The sequence below is a fragment of the Anopheles coluzzii genome, chromosome 2 (genome assembly GCF_943734685.1).
Source record: "Anopheles coluzzii chromosome 2, AcolN3, whole genome shotgun sequence".
Classification (NCBI taxonomy): domain Eukaryota; kingdom Metazoa; phylum Arthropoda; class Insecta; order Diptera; family Culicidae; genus Anopheles; species Anopheles coluzzii.
The window spans coordinates 123,793,335-123,804,265 of record NC_064670.1 but is presented as its reverse complement, the minus strand read 5'-3'; the positions used below and the strand labels follow the sequence as shown (position 1 = coordinate 123,804,265).

Below are 10,931 nucleotides of genomic sequence, written 5' to 3'. Positions count from 1 at the left end.
TCCTTAGTGATCGCGAGCGAGTGCGAGCGAGCGTGAGCCTTGTTTACATCTTCATATGATACATTTCATACAATCATTACACAATGTTATGGTTTTTTTTAATCAAATTGGCTGTACACGAACTCTCTACGGAATTCTACGATCATTTATATACAAAATTGGCTCATTCGGTCAGCGAAGTTTAATAACCACTGGCCCTGCTGACATCGACTTGCACAAATCGCAGCTCAAGTGCAACCTCAACATGCCTCTCTCTCTCTCTCTCTCTCTCTCTCTCTCTCTCTCTCTCTTTATATTTCTCTCTCTCTCTCTTTCAAACATATCGCTATTTGTCGATCCTTTGGTCAGTGACCCGGACCATAGAACGGAGGAATCCGGATTGGACCGTGCTAAGTGTGTTTCAGGCGGACAAATAGACAACACTAACAACATTCCAAGCGTTTCCCCAAATTTCTTTCAAAAGGACGGCTAGTACACTACGAAAACAAACATTTTCTAATTAGCAGAACACATTCTGCCACGTAAATGGCCAATTTTTATTTTGTAGCATCTCTTTACTTTCTGACACTCTTGATGGCGCCTGTAACGGCAGCTTGACGTTGACCATCCGATGCCCCTTTAGGCAGGGAGCTGACCGCAGCCTTGATAGCCTGTCCTGTCGCGGTTTGCTTGTCCATGGTTGTTGCTTCGGTGTTGCTTCTAAGCTGTAGCGTTTGAATAATGTGTGTGGAATCAGCGTTGGTTTCAGCTGCTTTCTGACACGGTTGTGATGCTGAAGTTGGACGTGCGGCTGGTTTTTATACCAAACGGGCTTTGATCCCGGCACTGGCAAATACATTGTAGCATATTTCGCACACACCAATACATTACAAGCCACCCAAAGTGTTGACAAATGAGCGACTATTGTCCCCTCCGACTAAGACTGGAGCGATTGTGTGTTCCAGCTCCAAACGGAAGTTGATATTGCTTGCAGCGCAGTTTGAGAGTACAGTCTGTTCCCGAGTTACGCGGTTCTCGACTTACGCGGATTCGGAGATACGCGGTTTTCTAAATTTGACAGATCAAATGTCAAATCAGTACAATTTGCTTCAAGTTCGGTATGAATTGCATTTTTGCTAACAAATTGAAACCGCTTAAAAGCCAGAGATATTAGAATTTTTCGCACAAATCATATCAAATAAATGATAAAGTGTATAAAAGTACTAAATAAAATCAAAAACTCTGATTAATGAATAGTATTTTATTCAAAAAATGTGAAATTCGACTTACGCGGATATTCGAGTTACGCGGATTCGCCGGGAACGCAGAAATCGCGTAACTCGGGAACAGACTGTAGTCGTGATAATAATCATGGTGGGGGGTGGTGGTGGGTGGTGGTGTGCGATACACTTGACTGCATGTTTATGGTAACAGAGCTAGCTAGATTCAAATTTGTTGCTATGGCGTAACGGCATCACCGTTGACTCATCTTTGTTATACTTTGAAAGGGCTGGATGGTGAACAATGGAGCTGGATGGAGCCTGCTTTTAATTTTATCGATTAGCTATTAAACGGTCACTTTAAAAAAGGCTACATTCTAATGAAATTACACTATTACCTATCTATCTATCTATCTACCTATATCTTCACTTCCTGCATCGTGCCCCAGCTGGGGCCTGCTTTCAACTTTACCCTTAACGGCACGCTCAGCTTGGCACAGTTCTCCATGCTTGATTTGAGTATTTTGGCAATCTTGTGCAGCTGGCTGCGGGGCACCTCGTAGATCAGCTCGTCGTGCATGTGCAGCACGAACCGTATCCGCTCCAGCTCCAGCACGTTGCGATATTTGCGCAAATTGCGCCTCATGCGCACGATCGCGTTCTTCAGGATGTCGGCGGCCGAACCCTGGATCGTGGTGCACACCGCCTGCCGCTCTGCCTCGGACCGTTCGCGCGCATTCTCGCTCGTGATGGCTGGCAGGTGGCGTCGACGCCCGGTAAGCGTCTCAATGTAGCCGAGCTGGCGGGTTAACCGCACGACCCGCTCGATGTACCGGCGGATCTCGGGATAGGTGGCGTGAAACTGCTCCATCAGCGTCCGTGCCGCATCTTCGTCGAGCTGCAGTTCGGCCGCCATCGCGCGTACGCCCATGCCGTAGATTACGCCGTACACGATCGCTTTCGTGCGGTTGCGCAGCTCGTCACTCACGTCCGACTCCCGCTCGTAGTGGTTCCAGCGTGCCGCCAGCGCACGGAACACGTCGCTGCGTGCTTCGGTGTGCCCTGGTGCTTCATTACCACCGCTCCCCAGGGCTGCCATTAGCTGCGGGTCCTGCGACAGGTGTGTCAGAATGGATAGTTCTAGCTGGCAAAAGTCGGCCGAAAGTAACACCGTCCCGTCGTCCGGGTCGGAGCACGCGAACGTGCTGCGACAGCTGAACAGTGGCGGTGGCACATCACCTTCTCCTCCTCCTCCTCCCTCCGTCAGCCTGGCTGGGACGGTAAAGTCTTTCACTACGGTTTGCAGGTTGGGCTCGTGCATCGTAATGCGACCGGTGGAGGTGAAACAGAAGCTGCGCCCATGCACCCGGTTCGAACCGGGCCGAACGATCCGAAACAGAGGTTCGATGGTGCGGGTAAGATTGCTCTCTATCTTCCGATAGGCGATAACGAGTGCCGCCAGTGGGCTTTCCAACCGTTCCAGCACCTGACGCACCGTGCGGCACTGCTTCCGATCGTTTCCCCCGGCCAATCGCAGCGCTTTCGCAACGGCACGTGACGAACCAAAGTCAAGCCGTTGGTTGCCGTTGAGTTTACGTGCTTCTTCCGCGATACGATCGCGGCACGCCTTTAGCTGCGCGATCAGTGCGCCGAGCCGTTCGCGATCGACCGGGAAGCCAATCACTTCGGCGCCGGCCAACGCCAGCTGGACGGGCATCTCACGGGAGGTGAAGCAGATGGACAGTGAGTCACCGTTGGCAGTGGCAAGACGCTGACTTACGCATGCCATCAACTCGCTCACGAGCAGACATTCAACGGCGGTTCTGTGGAGAAACAAGCGGAGATTTAAAATACACCCGTTGCAGTGGATAAACCGACTTACCGCTGCTTGGCATTGAATGGGCTGTGATGGTTCAACCCGTGTCCGGTCCACTTGGGCGTTACCCAGCGCTGTCCGGTCCATCTCAGCTCCGCTTGCTTCAGTGTGGGACAGTGCCGCTCGATCATTGCATCCAGTGTGAGCGTTTCCGCATCGGTTTGCAGCAACCAGCAGGCTACCCGAGGATCCTGGAACGTTGCTACCAGCACCTCGTCGCCTTCCGCGACCGGTATCAGTCCGGATCGGTAAACGATCTTCAACTGATCCTTCACATCAAGCATCGTAATCGTCAGCTGCTCCCTGCCAAACAGTGTGCGTACAAAGCGAACCTTTTCCGCACGATCGATGGCGGTGGCTTCCTCCTGCAGATCGATATAGTAAACGGTGGATGCGGTGTCGTCTTGCAGTTTGATGGCCATGCCAGCGAGATAAAGATTATCGTCAAAGGTAAAGGACCGTGAAGCGTTGTTGTTAGTCCTCCTCGTTTCGACTGCTCGTAAGTAACTCCCAATGGTCGCTTTCTTGACAGAGGTTTCCTCTTGCTCCACCCCGAAAGCGATCGTAATGGCAGTTTTATCGGTAACGAGCTGCCGCAACTGTTCGAACGTCGTTAAATCCTTGCAAGCGTCGATAATTGTAATTCGTGAACTGCTGCTATCGTCGTCATGCATGTCCGTTTGCTTCCTGTCTTCCTGGCCATTTCTGTCCGCCATCAGCAGGGAGTTGTGAAAGTGTGCTGCTGCACTGTTGGATGATTCCCCATTCGACAGCAAAAGGCTGGAGGGCTGTTCTTCCGCGAGCACCACCGCCACAGACCGTTTACTTTCATCTTGCGCTGTTTGTTCGCCTTTCGCTTCAGAGGAGCTCTCATTCGGCTTCGTTTCTGTCGCTTGCGACCAGCTCGGATTGGCCAGCCCATGCTCCAACTGTAGATAGGTGCGCGCTTCCTGAATGAGCAGCCGGGCCGCTTCTTCCACGGTTACACCCGCCCGGCCAGTGAGGTAAAGATTACGCAGCCGTTTTCGTCGTTCCGCGTCGTACTCGTTCTCATTCTCACGCACACGCTCCGCCTCGAAGCTGGTCCGGTGGTGAAGGATAGTTTCCACTGCTAGCCGGTCCGAGTTGGCCAGCTGTACCAGCCCAGTAATGCCACCGTCGTGCAGCAACCGAGCGCGCTGCCCGTTCAGCGAGGGAATGCGCATTAGGTCGAGCAGTTCGTGCGCAACGCCGAAGAATAATCGTTCGCGAAACTGGGCCACTAGCAGCTGCAAAAGCGTCCAGTTGAGCGACGCACAGAACGACGTCACAATGCCCGCGAACGTGGACGACACCTGCTGCAGGCTCTGCAGCAATCCACGGCAACATTTGAACCGACGGGCCACGGTACACAATGGCACCTCGTTCACTAGGTCGAGCAGTGCGAGCGCGGTGTAGAAGCGCTTGTGTATCTGCAGCGTGCGATAGTCCAGATTGGCGGCACCGCGCATCGCCCGCACCATGAACGATTCCTTCACGCCGACCAGCTCGCCGACGCGTTTCGATGCGCTCGGCAGCTTTTCCCACAGGTCGAGAAAATCCATCCAATCGATCTGCTGCCACTGGTAGGCGACGGAGTAGGGCGTCACCAGATAGATGGCGTGCAGTTCCGACTCCAGCACGAAGCACTGGCGGGCACGCTGCAGCTCGCTGAACAGGAGGAACCCATCCTTCGGTGGAAGCGACGCAGATAGACACGCTTGACCGAGCCGTGTCGCACTGAGGACGGTGCGTTTGGTCGACTTTGGAGTGGCGGTGGTGGAGCCGTCTTCCTCCACGATGTCCTGCTGCAAGCAGCGAATGAATTCATACTCAAGCAGGAAGGATATGCACGATACGATCGGATCGGTTTCCTCATTTTCGTCCTCCTCTTCGCCGGTGGGCAATTTCTTCGAGCTGGAAGCCTTCGGGCGCAGCAGCTGATCGTTCACTTCGAATCGATAATCCCGCTCGCAACTGTACAGCGTTGCGTTCACGAATGTTTCCAGCTCTTGTGTTGTGGTCGCACTGCCGGATGCAATAATTTCCAGTATCGCCCGTTTCAGATGAGCCTAAAACGAGACGAGCAATGCAGTTTCAAAAATACTCCAACAATTCACCTTTTACTTACGTAGTTTTCGCTGTCCAAGCACGATCGTACCGGTGGCAACTCAGCCCCAATCAGCTCCCGGCCAATCTTTTCCTCTGCCGGCGTGCAGATCAGTATCGATTCTCCAAGCGTGTCCCGCCCCGTACGTCCAGCACGGCCAATCATCTGTTTGTACGTCAGCGAGCTCATCGGTTTGCCGCCAAACTTGGGCGTCCGAACGATCACCCGTCTGGCGGGCAGATTTACCCCACTGCTCAGTGTGCTGGTGGCCACAATGATCCGCAGCGCACCGTCCCGAAACGAACCCTCGATGATGTCGCGCTCGTCCGTCGTCAGACCGGCATGATGGAAGGCAACCCCGTACCGTACCGTCTTCTCCAGCACGCTGTCCAGCCCGGCCGGACAGTTGCGCAGCTGGAGCAGTACCTCATCCTGGCGCTCTCCGTCCAGCTGCTCGCGCAACCGTCGCCGCAGCTCGTCGTGTGGATGGTTTTCCTTGCGCAGTGTGTGCAGCGTGCTGGCCAGCGAGATCGCTAACTGTTCGCACCAATCCTTCGAGGGACAGAACACGATCACCGCACACCCGTCCAGGATCGTCTCGAGGCAGAGCAGCGCCACGTGGTCCGCATCCTTCGGCACGGTGTATCCGTGCAGGGTGCCCTTTAGATAGCGGATCGCTTCCCCACTCGCACTGTAGATCGTGTTACCGACCTTCAGCATTTCGACCAGCGCGATCGGTCGAAAGTCAGTGTGGTAAAGGTCCGCCTCAAGCCATCGGGCAAGCAGATCGATGTTCGGCAAGGTGGCCGACATGCACACGATCTGTATCCGATGCTCGCAGCGGGCCGCCACAAAGCGGATCTTGGTGAGCAGCAGCTCCAGGATGTAACCACGTCCGGGGTCCGATATGAGATGTGCCTCATCGACCACCACGAGACCGAGCGTGGTTAGGGCGCTTTGTTCCAGCAGACGGTTTACAATGGAATTTGCCTTCTCGATTGTGCATACCGCGAGATCGACCGATTCGAACCCTCCCGGTGGATGATATCCACCGTAGAAACCTTCCACACGCATCCCGCCCGGCTCGAGGAGATCTTTCAGGTAGAGCATCTTTTCCCGTGCCACGGCCACGAATGGTAGGATCAGCATGGCTTTTAGCTTCCGCTCGGTGACGGTTTTCGCGAGCAGAAACTCGCTCACAAGCGTTTTGCCGGCGGAGGTAGGGGCACTGTAGATGAGATTCTTTCCTTCCAGCAGTACCTACAAGATGGGAAACGGTGCGTTAGAAAGGAAGATGCATGCAAACATCAGGGAGTACGATGATACCTCTTTTCGTGACAAACATTCCACCTGCCAGGGGAACAGCTGAACGATGCCCTTCTTGGCGTACTCGCTCGTAACCGTGCTCGGCAAACCCCAGTTGGCAAGCAATCGTAAATCTTTCGTCTCGTCCAGGCTCATGCTGGTAGGTGGTGGCCTTTTTGCAGTCTCTGGTTTTGTGGAATGGTTCAATAGGCTGCCAGAAAACAAGCCACTGCTCTCCCCATCCCTCCCCACCACTGTGTCCGCTAGCGAAGCATCCACCGGCATACGCAGCACTGAGTTGGCCATCTCTGACTCGATAAAATCGTCCATTTCTGTATGCTTGGACCGTCGCTCACTGACATCGTGTGATTGTGCCTGTGCCAAAGCTATGCTCGCTGACGCTAGTGGCTGGGAAAAGGTTACATTCTCTATATCGAGGGCCACATCCTCGTCGGCGGAATCGACACGCAGCGACTCCACAAAGTCACTTGCTTCCAGCAGCTCATCCATTGCCGGTTCGGCCGTAATGGCACGGTCGAACAGCGTTTCGCTAAAGATCTCCAGCTCACTCTCGCTCATCTTCGCCTCCGCTTCCGGATACTGAACCGTTTGCTCCTCCTTGTCCAGCGTAAAATCGCTGTGGTCAAAAAGTGTATGAAAGCTGCCATCTCCTTCCTTCTCCTTCGGCATGGTTTGTCGCGCTGCAATCGGCTGGCTTCGTAAGGCATCCAAGGAAAAGGCACTGTTCTGAAACAGCCCATCAAACTCATCGCTCTGGCGAATTGAAGGTTGTTTTTCTGGCGAAGGTCCTTCGTCCGCCGGTACTGCGCTCTCCTGTACCGGTTGTGTGCGCTTCAAAGTATCTCTTCGGATGGATGGACTAGCGTCAAACTGAATATCACTGCTAAACAGCTCAGATAAATTGTCTTTCCGTAAAAGCGAAGGACTCGTAGCATCCTTCTTCGTGTGATCGCTGCTGTTTGACTTTTGCTCTTGACCCGCCGTACGAGCGGTACGATTTTTGGTTTTGCGCCCTCGCGACTGCGTCGATACCATCTGTAGCCTTTCCCGCACACTCCGTTGGCGGGACAGCTCGGCAGGACCTTTGCCATTGGTGGGAGACTCTTCAATCGCCTCTTCGGTGCTACTCGGTGCGTGATGGAACTCTTTGCTGCGTTGCTGTGATCGTGTGGTTCGACCGTTGGTTAGTGGCGTTACCGGTTTAGCGTGCTGGCGTTCCAGGGCGTCGAACGTTTTATCACCCAGCTGTAACGACTGAGAAAACATGCTTGTTTTCGTTCACCTAGCTGAAAATTATCACGGAACAAAAGTAAAAAAGTAAAACCCAGCTGTTGGGAACAGAGGTTTCGGTTGTTGCGGGATTTTGAAAACAAACTTTGACAGCCGAGCGGTTTGTTTACATCGCGATGGCGCCAAAGCATTCGACAGTGTGACACTGAAGAGTAAAGACGGTTTTTTCGAAGCAGCGGTTGACCAACAACAAGCATAGCGAGAAGAGAGTGAAGAAGGAAAATCAATTATAAAGTTTCTTACCAAGACAAGGGTATTTTCAAAAAAAAAAGGATAAGAAAGGAGGAGTGGAAGTAGAGTGCGTTAGTGACTAGTGGAAAATGGGGGTCCAGGACCCAGGGGGGGGCATTCCCCTCGGGAACTACTACGACATTTTAGAGTTCCAAAGCGAACCTAAAAGGAAAATGGGGAAAAAGAATAAAATCCTAGGATTTGAGAAAGAAATCATGGAGGATGAGGTATTCATGGTGATGGAATCCACAACCCGAGATAGAGATCTAAGCCGAGTTAGCCCGTTTTTGATCTCAAAGGTAATTGAAAATGCGATCTCCGGAAAGCCAATGCTGGTCAGTCGCTTGAAAGACGGGAAGCTACTGATCAAGGTGGCCAACCAGAAACAAGCAGATAAGATTAAAAAAATAAAATCGATCCCCGATCACAGAGGAGAGATCCAGGTTCAAACGCTAGAACACCCCACCTTAAATTGTAGCAAAGGAGTAATTCGATGCCCCGATATCGAATTCCTTACGGAAGGGGAAATATTGGACGGACTTCAAGCACAGAAGGCAACAGAGGTGATTATCTTAAAAAGAAAGATAAATAATGTGTTAACCAATACTCGCACAGCAATCGTCACCTTCAAAACAGGAAGAATCCCACGTACAGTCGATTTCGGACTGTATCCACTGAAAGTGGAACTCTACATTCCGAGACCCATGCGGTGCACCACCTGCATGAGACTCGGTCATACAAAAAAATCTTGCCAGCGCGATAAAATATGTGCAAACTGCAGTGAACTGGAGCACAAAGAGTCATGCGTAAGAACAAAATGCGTGTCATGTGGAGATGCCCACAATACGCTAGACAGGAACTGCCCTGTTTTTTGTGACGAAATGGAGATCAGTAAAATACGCACAGTGAACAAAATAACATACGGAGAAGCAAAACGTATACGTAGACGACAGTGTCCCGAAATCCCTAAAATCTACACATCAGACATATCCTATGCACAAAGAACAAAATCAGCAACAAAAAGCGTAAGTACAAACTCGACAGAAGAAACAAATTCACGAAATACTACCAATGATATAAACAACACAAACACCACAGAAAATAACAAAACACACACAGCCGAACCCACCACTCCAAGAGAAACACATAAACAGACAACCGTAATCGATCAACCGATTACACCCAACGAACAAACAAACACACCCACAAGAAGCGACACACTAACGATCAGTTCACCTCAATCACAAGATTCTATATACATAGAAGTTACTAATGAAACACCTAAAACCCCCACTATGATGGTGGAGGAATACATAATAACTAATACACAAGAAGATAACACATCAGAATACGATAACTTCAAAATTCTATACTAAATACCACTCACAAGGCATCCACAACCACACTTAAACATTTGGTCTCATGTTCTCGTTATTACAAGCTAACATACAGGGACTAAGAGCCAACAAAGAAGAAATTAGAGAATTGCTAATAAAAAGAAAGATCGATGTAGCCTGCCTGCAGGAGACATGGTTGGATGATAAAGCCATAGGGAAAATAAACATCCCACACTATGAACTAATATCGGACAATAGAGAAGATGGTTACGGAGGAGCGGCAATATTAATACGCACAGAGCTAAACACAGAAAAACTCAAAGTGATTCCCCCTAACCCATACATACAGATAGTAGCCGCTCGTATAAAGCAAGCAGGCTTAGTAATCGCTTCGGTGTACGTTAAACCCAACACACCAATCGCAACATTCCGCAGCTTACTAACCCTTAGCATCACAAGCTTGGCGAAATATAACAAATTAATAATTATGGGTGATTTTAACTCTCATCACTCTGAATGGGGAAATCAGACGTGTGACGGAAAAGGAAACATCCTTTTACATGAGATTAACGAAAACAATCTAACTGTGATAAACAACTATGAACAGACTTTCATTAACCCAGACCCAAACAAAAGTAACTCAGCAATAGATTTGACAATCACCTCTCTAGCTATAACCCCACATATTCAAAGGAACGTTTCAGACATACACATCGGCAATAGTGGACATCGGGTTATATTCACCAATTTTAACCTATTCAAACCTCCCCCACAAAAAATCACAGTTTATAATAAGAAAAAGATAGACGAAGAAATATCCAGCCTACCATACAATAACAAATCTGACATCAACTCAATTACCAAAGATATCAATAAAATTATTTTAAGAAACAAAATCAAGACCCCGTTCACCCCAAAATCATGGTGGAATGATATCGTTCAAAAAGCATGGGAAGAGAAATGCAGAGCTAGAACAGACTATAACCAAAATCGGACGATCGAAAACCAAATCAAGTACAAGAAAGAATCAGCCAAATTTCGATTCGCAAAACAAAAATCAAAAACCAAACGAATCGAGGAAAAACTTGACTTGATCGATTCTCAATCCTCTATGGATGACCTTTGGACTCTTTTGGGAATGTTCAAAGATAAACCTGCCAGAACAAACAAGATTGCCACAGATGAATCCCTAGCAAAAGAGTTCTTAAAAATTCATTTCGGTTCATCAAACCAAAAAAAAAAATGAAACAAGACCCCGATTCATAAGCGATAAAAATCTAATTGACTACAACAGATGGCAAAATATCCTAAACTCAAAAAAGAATTCTGCTCCTGGTATTGACAAAATATCGTACAAAACATTGAAACTACTAAGCAGCGAAAACACCAAAGCCATAATCGGAAACATCAATGACATGTACAAAAGAGGAGTCGTGGAAAAAAAGCTCAGAAGAATAAAAATCGTAGCAATTGGAAAACCCGGCAAGGATCTCAGTCTAGCAGCAAATCACAGACCCATAGCTTTGCTTCCTACTATAACGAAA

General features: G+C 49.7%; 1 protein-coding gene across 1 annotated transcript; it reads right to left on the bottom strand.

The window, feature by feature from the left end:
• Nucleotides 1–491: 491 nt before the first annotated feature.
• LOC120952305 (DNA polymerase theta) lies at nt 492–7,879 on the bottom strand. The gene is made up of 4 exons (XM_040371579.2): nt 6,530–7,879; nt 5,225–6,463; nt 3,082–5,165; nt 492–3,022 (listed from the first exon to the last, which is right to left on the bottom strand). Exons 1-4 carry the CDS (start codon nt 7,793–7,795, stop codon nt 1,618–1,620), a joined length of 5,994 nt encoding a protein of 1,997 aa, XP_040227513.2. The 5' UTR covers nt 7,796–7,879; the 3' UTR covers nt 492–1,617.
• Between the last annotated feature and the right edge of the window lie 3,052 nt (nt 7,880–10,931).

What these genes read in the sequence shown, in the direction of transcription:
- LOC120952305 (XM_040371579.2), bottom strand. Translation starts at nt 7,795, where the DNA reads ATGTTTTCTCAGTCGTTACAGCTGGGTGATAAAACGTTCGACGCCCTG. An exon ending in GCTTGGACAGCGAAAACTAC is followed by an intron (nt 5,166 to 5,224) that starts GTAAGTAAAAGG and finishes GTCTCGTTTTAG; the next exon opens with GCTCATCTGAAACGGGCGAT. An exon ending in CCATTCAATGCCAAGCAGCG is followed by an intron (nt 3,023 to 3,081) that starts GTAAGTCGGTTT and finishes GTTTCTCCACAG; the next exon opens with AACCGCCGTTGAATGTCTGC.